The following is a 15,936-nucleotide window of genomic DNA, read 5'->3' as shown; positions in this document are numbered from 1 at the left end:
GCAGAGTCAGGGAGGCCAGAGTGGCCTTGGCATCCTCACCCGCGGCACCCAGCTCAGTCTTACTGTGCCCTTTGAAGGAGGGAACTGCGGGAAAGAGAAGGAGGCGACTCTAGCCCCACACTGTGCATTTAACCCCTGTGGTGGGGCTGTGTTACAGGACCAAAGACACCTGTGGGCAAGGCCCAAGGTCTAGAGGTGCAGTTGGGCCAGGACGGGTAAATACCCTGCCGTGGGGTCTCTCTGGGGTTTTACGTCCAGTGTCTCTCCCACGAGAAGAGTGCCTGTTGAGCCCTGGCAACCACTCATCTTTCTACTTCGGTGGCTTTCCTCCTCTGGGCATTTCCTGTTGACACAGTGATGTCCAGGTGCCTGGGCACCGCACGTCAGGGCTGCGGGCCTCACATTGAGGAGCCATGGGCCCCCGGTCACAGTGACCACCCCCTCCCACTCTAAGCACTCGCTCGCCTTCTCTTGTCTGATCAGGGCGCTGATGCGTCAGAAGCCATCTCTGCCCACGAGCCATGAGGAGCCCTGGTGCCAGAACACGGCAGGGACTTAGTTTTGTCATAAAGTGAGGCAGGCTGTCACAGCTGGTCCCTGAGTGCCTTCCGGTCCTTCTGGATCAACAGTAATGATCAACAAGTTCCCACCAGCCGCCACCAGCCCTCTGTGGGCGCTCCTTCATGTTTCATCCTCAGCCACAGAAGGCTAAAGGTGAATCAATCACCAGACACTGCTTTTTGTCTCCCCAGTTCCGCACCTCCCTGCACCTGCTCATGGAGACCCTGAACGCCACGACACCGCACTACGTCCGCTGCATCAAGCCCAACGACGAGAAGCTGCCCTTCCAGTGAGTGCCCGCGGGGCCCGGCCGCCAGTCACGCCCATGCTTGTGTGTCCCTGGATGTTCAAGGGGAACAGGGGCCCGGGCGTCCGTGGGGCACGGGGTCGGCAGTCCTCAGCAGGGAGAGTGGTTGATCTGCTCCCCAAATGGTTTATGTACAGAATCCAGGCCCCACCTGTCCACTGTCAGGAGGGTCGGTGAGGGGAGAAGATGCGATTCCCCGATCCCACATTGTTTACAGTGCTGTTGAACGTGCCCATGAATCACAGAACCACTTAGAACTGGGCCGTTAAATGCAGGCGCGAGCGCGTCTCACAGCGAATGATCGGTTCAGAGACAGCGTCGCTGAGTGCTCAGGGAAGGCCTCTTGACTGAGGAAACGTAACCTTGAGTGGTGTGTCGAGTGACAAGACCTGCAGATGGTCCCGTTTCTCCCATCCTTCTCCCCTTGAGCTTCCAGAGTTGTCCACACTTGCTCACCTTCCCTCCCACCTCAGCCGACTCTGATCCAAATTCTGCCACTGCTCCCACCTTGAACGTCTTCTATTTCCATCCCCGCTCACATGATTGTCCTCACCCGAATCTCTATAACAGTGACTCCTCAAAATCTTTGTTGTCTCTGGTCTGGCACTTCTGCAGGCCTGCTGTGGCTTCAGCCTCCTCACATTCGACGTGTCTGAAACCAGACTCATGGCCCCCCTCTCACCCCTTACCCCCCAGAATGGTTCCTCCGTATTTGGTCTCCATTGTAGTAAACGGCATAATAATTTCCCAACATCTCACCCACCCACCAAACCTGGTCTTCCAAACCAGAACCCTGAGGTCGATCTGGACCAGTGCTGTCCAGTGATGACGGAACTGTTCTATGATCTGCATCGTCCAGTGTGGTAGCCACTAGACACACTTGGCTGCTGAGTTCTTGGAGTGTGGCTTGTGTGACTGAGAAAGTGCATTCTTATTTTCATTTTAATTACTTTCAAATACCCACAAGTGGCTGGTGGCTACCATACGGGATAGCGTGACCCTGGATTCTTCCTTTCCCCTTACTCCCCAGGGTCTAATCATTGTCAAAGTCCTGTGGAGTCTACTGGAAAATTTCTCACCCTGGTCTCCCTTGTCTCTTCCTTCCACTACCACCTTGTGTTAGACTGTCCTCATTTCTTACCTGGAATACTGCCCTGAGCCTTCAGGCTGGTCTCTCACTTGGCTCTGCAACCCCTTCTGTTGCCCTGAGCCTCCGCACGTGCTGTTCCCTCTGGCCAGAGGAGATATATTTTTACATTTTTAAACCACTTTCTTGCCATCTTTCTGACTTCCTTTTTGGTCCTGGCAGGATTTGTCTCTGTGAAATAATTTATCTTGGCAACTCTGACCCTCAGAATGAGTATCTGAACTGCCTTCTGCAGTTTGTATCAGTTAATAAAGCTTGACTTCCACTCACAGGGGCCTTGTGCTGGGAAAGGTTGGGAAGACAGTACTGAATCAGCCTTCTTGGAAGCATGGTGATTTTTCACTCTTTTCCCTGCCTCCCCTTCCTCCGAGTTGCTGAGACACACTTAGGAATTCCCCCCATGTGGCATCTGTTTACCAGCTGCCTCCAGAAGAAAAGAGGCTGTTAGAAAAGCAGCATGTGTGAAAGACGTAGATTCTGTGTGAAGGGCAGGAGCAGCGTGCCAGGCCCAGGAGACGGGAGCCTGGCTGGGCACCAGCTCTGCCCCCAGCCGGCATGACCTTGAGCAGCCTGTGCATCACAGCAGCCGGGCGCCCTCCACGTGATGGATCCTCGGGCTGAGTCTCTCCTCCCCATTGAGAGAAGACACTGGGGACTTTAAAAGGGACTTTTCTAATCCTAATAGCCCATTTTTCAAAGACCCTCCTTTACCTACAGGACCAAAAGCTTCCTCCCGATAAAGTGGGGAGAATACAGAACTGTCAGGAAATCTACCGATTGTTTGACTAATCCTGAGCTGGTCCTTTACCTCTCGCTTTCTGATAGTTGTGGCTAAAAAAATAATAATTATTATCCTGATGGAAGAATGCTAGGAGATAATGGGGATTATTTGCGACAAGTGTAAAAATTTGTGTCATTAAAATACATGACATTGACATTCTAGAAGGAAAGTGCTGTTTCCCTCCTTCTATCCCCTGAAACGGGGCCTTCTCACCATCAGCACCCTTGACATTTCGGGCCAGGTGCTTCTTTGTTATGGGGTGTTCTGCACACTGGAGGAAGCTTGGCAGCGTCCCTGGCCTCTGTCCACTGGCTGCTGGTAGCATCCCCACCACTGTGACAACTAAAAATGTTTTAAAGCATTGCCAGATGTCCCCTGGAGGACAGAGTCGCCCCAGTAGAGAGCAGATGTCCTGCACTAAATGCTTTGATAGTAGCTCTTGTGTAAAAGTCTCTCCCTCTACTTCTTCCTTTATTCAGAAACTGTCTATCATGGGCATTGGGCTAGGACAGGTGGAATGACAATGAATAAGACACAGCCCTCATCCTTGGCAGGAGTTGCCAGTCACAAATAACTGATGACAACAGTGGATCTGTAAAAGCTACAGCAGCATAGAGTCGAGAGCAATTAAGTGTCCGGGGAGGAGGTGTCCTAGGGCCAGAGTGATAATCTGGGATGGCTTGTCAGAGGAACTGGTCGGGTTTCCTGAAGACCAGTCCCCTGGTCTCAGAAGCAGGTGGTCCTGAATCGGTCCGTTTACCCAGCAGGGCTGGCAGGCTGCCCGGCCAGGGTGTGTGCTGAAGCCACTATAATCCCCGGGAGCCAGGTGAGTCTGGAGGGCCTCACCCCTGCCCTCCCACTTCCCAGAGCGGAAGGAGCAAGAGGCACGGCCCCTGAGCTTCGGAGCAGCTGGAAGGAAAGGGAACGTCTGTTCCTCATCCCAGATCATAGTGATTCATTCTAGTTCAGCTTAACTCTTCCCCCGTGAAGACTCCCTGAGTACCCCAGCCAGCCCCGACGTCTTTCCCTCCAGTGTCCACGCTTGTCACACACTGCCTTGGGTACTGCTTCTATACACTTCTCTCCTCGTCAAGTGTGCATACGCTAAGAAAATCCAGACCGTGTCTGACTTTTCATTCTACAGTGTCCTAGTCAGCATATGCATTAGAATAAAAACTGGGTTTTCAGGCCAAACTTAGCATTTTAGGGTATGTGAGTTGTTTAAGTCGTGACTTGTATCTAAAGACAAGAAGATAAAGTTCTTCGTCTCCATGGCTCTTAACCGAGCAGCTGTCGCCATGACAGCTAACGACACGTGTGCCCTGGTGGTGTGCCAGGCGCTGTTCTCACTGCGTTCCCGGGCCGTGACAGTTAATCGTCACACTAACCCGATAAAAGAGATACTTTATTATCCCCACTTATAGATGAGGACGCTGCCATCAAGGAGGTTGTGTTACTTGCCCCCAAATTACATGTGAAGCTGCAAGTGAGCATGTCTTAATTCAAACCCAGATCTGCCTGGCCTGAAATTTACCCTTTTAACTCCAGAACCAAATAGTGCTTGTGGTGCCAAGTGTATATTACTTGGACATTGAATTAAGACAGGTGCCCCTGGGGATGGAAATAATAAGGGAAGGCTCTGGAGGGGAGGCAGGAACGAGTCTTGGAAGGCAGACAGAATGCAGGTAGGCAAAGAAGAGGAGTATCCCGGGTGAGGATGAGGATGTGCACAGAACCAAGATGCTGCAAAGCCTCAGGTGCCGCCTGTCACCATCTTGTATTCTGTGCTTGGCCCCTGACCGTGAGCTCCAGGATGCACAGTGCCTATACCTTGGTGCAGGAAGGGGTGGTCTCTCCCTCTCCCCTGCCCCATTTCTTTGCCAGTTTGGCCACTCATTGCCTGTCTTGTGTTTTGCAGCTTTGACCCGAAGAGAGCAGTGCAGCAGCTCAGAGCTTGTGGGGTGTTGGAGACCATTCGAATCAGCGCAGCCGGCTACCCATCCAGGTACAGTGTGCACCGGAGTCTGGCTCCGCAGGGGGCTCTCCTGTGTGCTGTCAGCCAGAGACAGAGCCCCCCAAAAGTTCCCCAACACTGAGGGCTCAAGCAGGATGCTGACAGATAAAGGAATTTCAGATTGGCCTGAGAAGTGTGGGTGTCCCCAGTAATATCCTCCTGATGGTTAACCCTAGACCCTGCTTCAGGCAGAGGCCTCTGCACATGTCTGCCAGCTCTGATTCCTCCGAGGAGCTGCCTTGCAGCCTCGCTGTGAAATCAGAGTGACAGTGTGTGCCACCCACTGGTGTTGCTGTCACAACACAAGATCACCTGGTTTAGGAGGCGGCAGAGGACGGGGAGAGCATTTTACTCCTGTGGTCCCGCGTGAGTTTTTGTAGGATGAGAAGGTTTTCTTATCTTCGTGGCCCTTCCTCCTGTTAACCGGTCCTCCTACAGCATATCTCATTCTGCATCAAGCAGCTGGCTCTGTGCCGATGGCTCTAAGGGAATTAAGGATGTCAGGCATGGCCTCTGCCCACAAGGACAGCCTAAAGTTAAGCCTGAGACAGTTAAAGAACAACTGACTGTTTTAGGTGCAAGTTTGGGAGGAAAGAAGACTTCCTGGAGGAGGTGAGATGTGAGCTGGGCCTTGAAGGGTGAGGAGGATTCGGACTGGTGGGGAGGCAGCGGGAGGTTACCGCCAGCCAGGGAGCAGTGTGAAGTCCGGGCACGGGACGAGTCGTGACTGGCTTTTCCCGCCCGGTGATGGGGAGACCAGCACAGTCCCCACTCCTGCTGCCTGGTCCCCTCCTCGTAGCGAGCCAGGCATGCTCTTCGCCTCCTCCAGGCAGACTCTTCCTTGGCAGATGAGAGACTGCCTTCCCTCCAGGTCTTTCCACCCACACAGAAAGCCACTTCTCCGGCTGCTCGTCCCACCTGGCTGCGGGCAGAGTTGCCAGGGAGGTCGAGATGCCCACAGACTTGCTGGCCTCTTACGGAACAGCTGACGGCTGTCTTTCCCTTCCTCCCTAATTGTTTCAGACTTCTTTCCAGCAGAGGATTACAAGGGCATCTGTACCTTTTGTTTTTGTAATTGCAACGTATTGGAAAGGTAATGCAGGGAAGGAAAGAAAGGCTGGTGTTTTCTGGTATCACATGCTGGGATTAGATCCAGAACCCTGCCTTCCACATCCTGCTAACATTTGCTGTCTTAGCAGATTTTGCTGCAGGGTCAAAGAGAGAATTCCCTCCCCAAACTGTCACTTGAAATTCTAACTTTTGGAAAGAGGCATCATCGCTGTGTGGCACTTCTGTTAGCTTTGAGATGGAGTTGAACCGTCCATGTTGTTTCAGCTGGATCCTAACCTCTCCCCACCACCAAGCTGCAGCACCTCGGGTGGCATTTATTTGGAGGATGACGGGATGAGGGGGAAGGTCTGTGCGGCCAAGCCCCCATACCTGTATTCTCTGACTCTGCACATTGCCTAACTCTCTGTACCTGCCAACCGTGGTAACAGCGTGGAGTGACCTCATGGTTAAAAAAGAAATGCTACCTGGCAGCTTCGTCCAGGAGGCTGGTGTGTGTCTGCTGTGTCTGGGGATAAAGTGAGTGAGAGTTAATAGGTACTGTGTGCCTGTCAAGGTGTTTGCCACTGAAGGAAACACACAAGTGTCACATGAGCTCCCTCAGTGTAGAGCTGAGCAGTCGTTTTGTTGACCTGACCTGGGGAGACCTTAGTGGGACCAGAGGACCTGAGCAGACTTGGGGTCATCACAAAAAGAATTCACCTTCCTTGACTCCTGAGACTCAACACAGCCGCGTGAGTTCACTTGCATTAGCTTGTCCGGTAGCCACAACTTTGCACAGCTGTCTCCAAAGGAAACTTGAATGGCTTCTTTGATTTAGGGGAATAACAACTTTTATAAAAGGTTTTCCTGCGTTTCCCCTACTTCAGTGGCCGAGGGGCAGGTATCACTTTACAGGGAAGAAAATGGCAAAGGGAAAGATGACACGTGGTCCAGGATTGCAGGGACTTGTGATGAAATGTCCAGGGGGCTCTTCCACGTAGAAAGCATCCCTTTTCAGCTGGGTTTTCAGGCCGAGTTCCTGCATCCATCCACTCCCTGGGTGTGGAACTCTTAGCCCTGTTGCGAAATTAACTTAGGCCCAATGCCCCCAAATTCCACCAAGCCAGGGAGGGCGAATGCAGGCTGGCAGCGACTCTCTGGTGCTTCCTCACCCCAGCCGCAGACTTCACCATACCTATCTATTTTTATCCTCCCTAAGAATTATGACCCTCTGTGAGTCTGATTTAAAATGAAAATATATCATTCAATTTGAGATGCACTGCAGTGGCTAAGAAATATGTCCATGATCACGTACGTAAAGCACTGTGATTAATGCACCGTCCAGGAAGGCGGGCTCGTCCACCAGCACCTGGCTCCTGGCTCCTCTTATGTGTCTTAGGCCTGTGGAGTCGTCTGTGCCCCTCTTCCTTGTGTCCTGGAGGAATTATGAAGCCGATTCCATTCAACCAAAACAAGCGTGTTGCGGGGACACTGCTTGAATATGCACTATTTATATTTTAGGGAAAAAAAATCATCATAAATCTTCACTTCGTCTGCTCTTCACTTCAGTAAAGCTCAGTGGTGCTTTCTGAAAAATTGCCATTCCTCCCCCAACTTCTATCCGCCTGCCCCTTATGGACTGAATAGCAGAGGGTTGAGAACTAGATGGAGGCTTGAGAAATTGCTTGGTTCTCCTTCCTGTTCAATCGTGATTAAACAGACACATGCTTGCTTGCCTTGTTATTTAAAAAGCCCCCCGGGAAAGACAATCATAGAACTTATTTTGGAGGGAATAACTGTTTCTCTCAGCTCTAACCGCCTTTAGCTCTGCCCCCACCTCCCACCCCGAGCCCTGCGCTCATTTCCTTGGACCAGAGTCTGACGCGAGGCTCTCGACCATGCTGTGCGTCACAGTCATGTGGGAATGTTTCAGAAAGCAGGAACCCCCTCCCCACCCCAGACTTGTACATTTGCCTTTGTCAGTGTTTCCCAGTGATTTTTAAATGCATCCAGCCTTGCAGCTCTTCCCTGGAGGCAAGTGCTGGTCACGGGTAAACCGGTCCTGTGGTCGTATGTGGGCAGTGCCCAGACTGACTAGATTTTCCTCTGTCCTCACTTCATGTCCCAGCTCCAGCTCAGAGCCAGTGGGGAAGGATTTTGTCTCCCTTTCTCCGCAGCAAAGCTTAGGACCTGCAGACCCAGGGCTACCTCTGAGTGTGAGCCTGTGTTCCCCTGGGAGGCCCGGGACATAAGGAAGGGATAAAGGGGGAAGGCAGATATGGGGTGTCCGTGGTGGGTGAGCGCCCTGCCACCTCTGCATGGGAACTTACCCATGAGTATCAGTGCGGAAGTAATGATGACAAATCTGATGTTTGTGAATTACTTTGTGAAGACCCCCCCCCCACAAACCTCATGTCATTTGTTCATCACATTGACTTTTAAATTGAGATATGATTCATGTCCTATAAAATTATCCTTTTAAAGTATGCAGTTTGGTGATTTTCATTATTTTCAGTGGTGCAGCCATCACTGCTATCTAATTCAGAATATTTTAATTACCCCCCAAAGAAACCCTGTACCCATTAGTAGTCACTACCCCTTTCGCCATCCTTCTGGCCCTGGCAAGCACCAGTCTACTTTCTTTATATAAATTTGCCTATTCTGGGTATTTCATATTAATGGAAGCATGTAATAAGTGGCCTTTGTGTCTGGCTTTTTTCACTTAGGATGATGTTTTCAGGGTTCATCCATGTTGGTAGCAGATATTTATCAGAACTTTATGCCTTTATGTTGCTGAACACTATTTTACTGGAAGGATATACTGCATTTTATTTTACCCACTCATCAGCTGATGGACATTTGGGTTATTTCCACTTCCTAACAAGTATGAATAATGCTTCTATGAATACTCGTGCACATGTTTTTGTGTGCACATGTATTTTTGTTTCTCTTGGCTATTTACCTAGGAGTGGGGTTGCTGGGTTATATGGTAGCTCTTCACTCTTGAGAAGCTGCCACTGTTTTTCACCACGGCTGCACCATTTTTCATTCTTGGCAGCAATGGATGGGGCTTCCCATTTACATACATTCTTACCAGCACTTGTTTTTTTTTTTTTTTTTTTTTTTTTTGTAGCCATTCTGGTGGATGTCAAATGCCATCCCATTGTGATTTTGATTTTCAGTTCCCTGATGGTTAATGAAGTTGAGCATCCTTCCATGTGTTTATTGGCCATTCATATATCTTGTTTGGAGAAATGTATATTCAGATCATTTGCCCATTTTTTAATTGGGTTATTTGTCTTTTTGGTATTGGTTTGTAGGAGTTCTTTACGTAACAAGATAATAGATGCTTATCAGTTACATGACTGGCAAATATTTTCTCCCCTTCTGTGGACTGTCTTTTCACTTTCTTGATGGTGTCCTTAGAAGCATAAAAGCTAAGTTTAGACAAAGTCCAGTGTATCTGTCTTTTCCTTTGGTTGTTTGTCCAATCCAAGATCAGAAAGATTTATACCTATGTTTTCTTCTAAGAGTTTTATAGTTTTAGTAATCCATTTCAGTTGATTTATGTGTGCAATGTGAAGTGGAGGTCCAGCCTCACTCTTCTGCATACAGATTCCTGTTGTCCCAGCACCATTTGTTGAAAAGATCATGTTCACTCTTTTAAGGTAGACAAGATAAGGGTTTATCACATCCATTTTAGGATGACAAAATAAATCCCATAAGAGTTAAGTGATCAGATTAAACCCTCCCAGACAGAAAGGGGTGGAGCCCTCCTACCAGGTGCCTGTAGGTTAGGGACGCCTTCACTTATGAGTCTTCTACAGAGTGCCCTCTCCTCTCTGATTCTGGCCTCTTGTGTCCCTTTGAAAAGTGTGTCCATCCTTGATACAGTTCCAAAGAAAACTCCTGTCTCCAACATCATTTATTTCTCTTCTGGTTTGTTTCTTCAAAAGGGATAAGAGAAGAGTATGGTGCTTGGTGGCCATAAGAAAAACTGTTCCCACAGCTCAGTATCCAGAGAGAGTCCATTGGTCCTGGTTAGTGGGCACCACAGCCGGGCTAAACACCTCTGACCCGCAAACTCAGTTTGTCCAAACCAGCCAGTCTCCACATGAGGAAACCCGTCCGGGAGAAGGGAGGCGGAGCGCTGCCGGCCCGGCCGGTCCAGCCCATCTGTTCACACTGGCCCAATGGGGCCGCTCAGGCAGGCGTGTTCATGGGTTGTTCCCACAGCTAGACGTTAAGTCCAGGACTGGGCTTCAGATGGGAACTCAGTCAAGCAGGACACCACCCTGCTGTGTGTGCTCCACCATCCACAGGAGTGTAACCGCCACCTACGTCTTGAGGCCTGAGGGGCTTGTGACGGGGGAGCATCTTTCCTGACGGGCGGGCTCTGCTGAGCTCTTGCCCTGGTTTGTCTCCTTCGAGCCTTGCCTGCTGCCTCTGCAGCCCCTGTTCTTGCCAAGAGCAATCCCGGGTCCTGGCCTTCCCCGCACAGTGGGGCCTACTCTGCTCGCCTGGCACACCTGCCCCCCAGCAGGCCAGGGGCACACAGCAGGAGGCAGGCCTTTATTCTAGAGGAACCGTCATATCGAAGTCCAGCGAGTCTGAATCCAGGGAGAGCAGGGCTGAGCGAGAATTCTGTCCTTGAGGTCCCCGCAACTCTGTATCGCCCAGCCTTAGGCCCACACTTGGGGCCCAGTAATAGACTTAGGATGGGCCCTCCTCCCACCGCGAGTATGAAATGGAACGGAAGCACAGCCAGGCCCAGGGTTGGTTAAAAAGACATCTCCAGGCCACCTGATGAGGGTGGGAGGGGGTAAGGAAGTGATGGAGTCACACGGCAGAGGCAGGTGGCAGTCATGATGTCGTGGTCAGTGTTCTTAAGGTTTCTTGGTCTAGAACTGTGTTCTGTGATGAAGATTTTTGTAATGAATGGGGTGGAGGGTGATAGCCCAGAGGTGCCCTGCGTCCTGTGTCAGGGAGGGGACTGTCCCACAGGCTGATGAAGCGTCCTGCCACAGAGCCAGCTGTGCCCTCCTTGAGAAACTCTGGTAGAAAAGTTTAACGCTGGGCTTCCAATCATTTTGCCAGTCAGGAAAAGACTGGTTTTTTAAAAATAAGCGACTGTGTGTAAAGACACTGAAGTAGGTGCTGGGAGGTTTAAAAACGTATCAGAAAACAGCAGCCTGGAGGAAGGAGGCTCACATCCGGCAGAGAAGCTAACACATGTATTAAAAATATCCGTAAAACAAGGCAGAAATCTCTGTGCTCCACATGGGACAGGAGTACGTAAAATGCTGTGAGAGAGAGCTTCCATGGTGGTGACGAAGCCCAGGGGAAATCCTGGGTGCCTGTGTGGGTAGTGAGTGATCTCTCCCGCCTTTTACATGGTCACAGAAACCTCCGTCCAGATCCTCCATCCTTTTGAGGGGGGAGGGTATATAGCTCAAGGGGCAGAGTGCATGCTTAGCATGCCCTAGGTCCTGGGTTCAATACTCAGTGCCTCCTCTAAAATAAACAAATAAACCTAATTCCACCCCCCCCCCAATTTTTAAAGAAATTCTCCTTTTGGAAAAAATCACATACTCTGTTTAGCTTCACTTGGAAAGTTTTCTTACAGATGGGAGAGCCTTTCCCATGAGGATTTAACTCACAGAGCACAGAGGTCCACAGAAAAGGGAACCCACATTGGATCTGGTCCTTCAGTGAAGGATACCTGCACATGCCCAGACCCCACAGAGGTGCCTGGTGAGGGAGGGGCCGCCCAGGCCCTTCTCCAGGGACAGGATGCTTCCTGCAGCCTTCTCCACTGTAGGTTTCACCTGGGTGCAGGGGTCTGAGGAAGCCTTTCCTTTCTAAGAAAAGGGGCAGGGCTTGGGCAGGACGGGAGAGTAACTCAGATCTTTAGGAAGTGTTGCAGCTTTCCCAACACTCCACATCCGTGAGCTCACTGACTGCGGAAGCGTTGGGAGATGCTCGTGAGGTGGGTGATGTCCTTTCCATTTTGCAGACTGGGAGGTGAGGCGGCCAGGCTGTGACTGGCCTAAGGTCACACGGCTGGCCAGCATCAGAGTGGCCTTCTCTGCCTCCCTGCTTCAGGCTTGTTCTCTGCTGGCCTTGATGCCTTTGCGGTCACATCTCCTACTCCCTGGTAATGTCCTCGAGCCTGTAACCTCCCTGGGTTATGGAACTGTCAGCAGTTAAGAGGTTTTCAAATTAGAAGCATTTAAGGTTTTTAGCCCTGTGAAATGCTGCTCTAATTATTTCCCCTAGAGAAACTGCAAGCTCCTAGGGAGAAACAAGGCAGGCGAGCACACAATTAACTGAAATGCAGAAGGTGGACAGGAAGTGGCGAGCCACTTTCAAGGGAGAGTCCACACCCCACCGGGCCGGCAGGGCAGATTGCATTACCAGGGTGAAACACCAAGGGTGGGTGTGGGGAGTCGGGACGCTTCTCATTCTTATTGATTTTTGCCCAAATCCATCTTACCAGATGTGGAAGGATCCGCAGACAGAGGGTCTATATTTAAAAGTTGGGGGCTGAGGCAGAAAGAGCCTGGAAAAAAGTCAATGGCCTTTGCACAGATTAAAAATAAAACCCACATCTGATTGGCAGCTTATCCTCCTAGCTCTCTGTTCCTGGGCTGCCAGTATTACATCTGTCAGGGCTCAGGAGTTTTCTTGACATTTCTGATTGAAATAATTGAAGCAGCATTTAGCTGGGCAAATAATCTGAACAGTTTCCATTTTTAAAGCCTGTTAGATTAGGCCAGTAATTAGGTAGGTTTGTTTCTCGGTCCCCAAGGGCACAGGGGCAGGAACCCCTTCCTAGTCCCTAAAACAGAGGCCTCCAGGGCTCCAGGACCCTCTGCACCCCCTCCTGAAGGGAACCACACACATTGTGAGCTTGTCGAGCAGAGTCACTCACACACCCAGGTCTGAGCAGAGTAGATGCTGTCATTCCCCTGAGCTGGTGCATTTGTGACAGACACAGCCCACTGGAAAAGGCAAGAGGCTTAAGAAGCATGAAAACATAGTAGACTAGTGGTTGCCAGGGTCCGGGGGGAGGGGAGAATGGAAGTGACTGATGGTGGGGTTTCTTTGGAGGGTGATGAAAATGTTCTGAAACAACATTGGGGATAGTTGCCCAACTTTGCGAAAGTGCTAAAAGCTATTGAATTGTATAGTGTAAAAGGGTACATTTTCACAGGGTGTGAGTTCTATCTCAGTAAAGCTGTTACTAAGGTAGCACAAGCGATTTTATGTAGAGAAAAAAATAAGATGGAATAAGAGCCATTTTGTTATTCGCACCTTCTCTGAGCCCATAGCTGTGTTAGACGTCTTCCACGGAGCCAGCACAGTGTTTACGGAGGCAGATAGGGAGGTAGGGAGGTCCCCTGGTTTTCCTTCTCATCCCAGGGAGCACAGGTGCGTGGCCTGGGATGGAAAGGGGAACCCATGGACCACATGTGACCGTCGGGGGCGAGGAGAGGAGTTCTAGAACCTGCTTCCCAGCACATTAGTCCACTGCCCACAGTGGTACCTGGTATTCCACGGTTCTTGTTTCTTTGGATAAAATTTCTAAAGGACCCCTTTTAAAAGTAAATGTTCTCCAGGAGAAGAGACGCAGTCCATTTATTCCTCGTTGATACTTCAGAATGAGGGAGATGATCTGCATAACTGGACAGTCACTCAGCAAGGCCACAGGTGATGGTAAATAGTAACGGACAATCTCAAGGCAGCACCTCAGTGGTTTCCAAATGGGCGACGTGGACAGCATGTGTCCCTGAAGACAGAGTGTGCATAGCATCTCCTGATGCCTCAAAGACATGGAATGACTGGGGATGGATGGGCTGAATCCACCTTCAGAGGGACTTACACTGGAAGTTCAGAGTCTCCTTTGGGCGACATTGTACCGCAACAGAATATGAGATTCCTTGAGGGGGTTGTGAGCGTCCCCTGAAAACAGAGATGAGAGGCCAGAAGGGTCAGAGTATGAGTGTCTTTGTGAAAGGAGGCAGTTTTCCCAAGAAGGGGGCAGAGCCGGCCTAGAAAATCCTTGCTCATTGAAAAGACTGCATCTGTTTAAAGAGGTCTCCTCAGAGACCAAGGGATAAACTGAAATCTCTCTTAATGATTTCCTTCCAGAACAAAGAGGAACAGCACTTACTTAAAAGGCAGTGAGTTTACAAGTGCTCTTTATTTTCTGGGCACTGCTGGACCTTTCCTTTACAGTGGGCCTGCATTACCCTAATGATCAGGGGTGGGCGGGATTATAAGCAAAATCTGCTTTGGGGAGAAAGTACTTCTGAACTATATAACATGTGTGAACAGCGCTATCTCCAGGATATGGCCTCTTTTTATTTGCCCACGTATACTTTTCTGCATTAAAAAAAAAAAAAGTTTTCAATGAGCTGTTTTAGTTTTCTAAGAAAATCCACATTTAAAAACCCAGCTGCGTTGCAGGTAAGGTCCCCTACTTGAGCAGCAGTGGACGGAGCTCCACACTTTGGGGCAGAAACCCCCTGTGAGCCATTCTGCCACTGATCAGTCCTCCCAGGGGAGCCTCCAAAACTTTTCTTTTTCCCTTAGGTCTTCCAGCCGCAATTCTGAAATAAAACTACACACTGCAGTTCTCAGAGGGCATTGAGGGAGCACAGAAATGCCCCAGAACGTATTTTGCTGCTCTGAGAAAGGGCTTTGTGCTAGAAATACTGACCCCAGGGGGCACTGTCTGAGATCACCCATGGCTCTGGGGTGGCCGAGAGGCTGGGCATGTGCCCTGACGCACCTGTCTTCCCTCCAGGTGGGCCTACCATGACTTCTTCAACCGGTATCGGGTGCTCATCAAGAAGAGAGAGCTCGCTGGCGCAGACAAGAAGGCCGCCTGCAGGTCTGTGCTGGAGAGCCTGGTCAAGGTAAGCTGGGCCTGTCCATGGCTGCCAGGCTGCAGGAATGCTTAACCACTATGCCCTGAGGATTGGGTGGGTGGGGACGGTTAACTGCCTTTCTGGTCTTCCTCTTACTGACACTGTTACTGAGATGTTAATCCATTTTCCCACACCAGTGACTATAAAGGAAAAGCCCCTTCACCGTTCTAGAGAACTAGCCTTTCCCACATCTCAGCTCACATAGAAAATGGAATTGTTTGTGCAGCCCACCAGGGGGCATGACGAGGCCACTCCTGGCTGCAAGCCGCTGGCCGGGATCTCTGGCTTCTCCAAAGCCTCAGGCTCCACCACTCAGCCCACCTGCCAGCACCGAGTACACCACCTAGGGCCCCTGATCTGGAGCTCAGGCACAGCCTTGGAGGGGAGGATAGCTGCCCTTCCTGTATCTTCCTCTCTAGGCCCGCCCCCAGATTCTTGTTGTAAATAAGACAGTGGATTTCATTTTAATTGAAACAGTCTGAACTCATAGCTGACGTTTGAGACTGGGGAACTATGAACGCAGAGTTCTTGGTGGGGGGTAGTTTGTTGAGGGGCAGATCCTTACATATTTCTTAGTTTCAAGAGTATTCAGGAATTACGGTGGAGTATGATACCTGATGATCTCAATAAAGGATTCAATTATATCAAAAATCTTTCCTTTAAGCAAGTAAGAGAATTACATCAAAGAATTGTAATTTTCAAGTACTATTTTGCTAGGAAAATCTGTTCATCTGGAGTGTAGCTCACTGCCAGATGATCAGCTTTTCAGGTTGTGTGTTACTTTGTGGAAGTGATACAGTCACCCTCTGAGCGTTGTCTCAGCCGCTCAAGTCCGTTGCTGTAGACAGTGCGGGAAGCTGTGCTAAGTATTCAGTCGAGAGTAAGAGGGTGACGGTCTCCGTAATTGTGAAGGTTGCGATTGGTTATCTGGACTCTGGTTAATTGCAGTTTTTGCTGTGGTGCGTCTTTCGGTCTCTACGGTTCAACATCTCCCTTTTCACGGGTGAGAAAATCTCTGTGCACAGTCAGCTGATTCCGGTTGACATGGAGCGTCCAGATTTCTCCTTATTGGTACCGGAGCTGGCCTCTTACTGTGGTCAAGGCTCGCACGTAGCCCGCCCTGCCATGGGGCTGTCTTCT

General features: G+C 50.2%; 1 protein-coding gene across 4 annotated transcripts in view; it reads left to right on the top strand.

Annotated features, from left to right (window-relative positions):
* Positions 1-15,936, top strand: part of MYO5B (myosin VB) — a 294,119-nt gene that overhangs the window by 219,018 nt on the left and 59,165 nt on the right. For all 4 annotated transcript variants that reach the window (XM_074355274.1, XM_074355275.1, XM_074355273.1 and 1 more), the window contains 3 exons: positions 753-850; positions 4,715-4,801; positions 14,673-14,784. In XM_074355274.1, coding sequence (XP_074211375.1) covers positions 753-850; positions 4,715-4,801; positions 14,673-14,784 — 297 coding nt within the window. The remainder of the gene's footprint in view (positions 1-752; positions 851-4,714; positions 4,802-14,672; positions 14,785-15,936) is intronic.

The sequence above is a fragment of the Camelus bactrianus genome, chromosome 30 (assembly GCF_048773025.1).
Source record: "Camelus bactrianus isolate YW-2024 breed Bactrian camel chromosome 30, ASM4877302v1, whole genome shotgun sequence".
Classification (NCBI taxonomy): domain Eukaryota; kingdom Metazoa; phylum Chordata; class Mammalia; order Artiodactyla; family Camelidae; genus Camelus; species Camelus bactrianus.
Note: the sequence above shows the minus strand (reverse complement) of the source record. Positions and strands in the feature narration are given on the sequence as shown.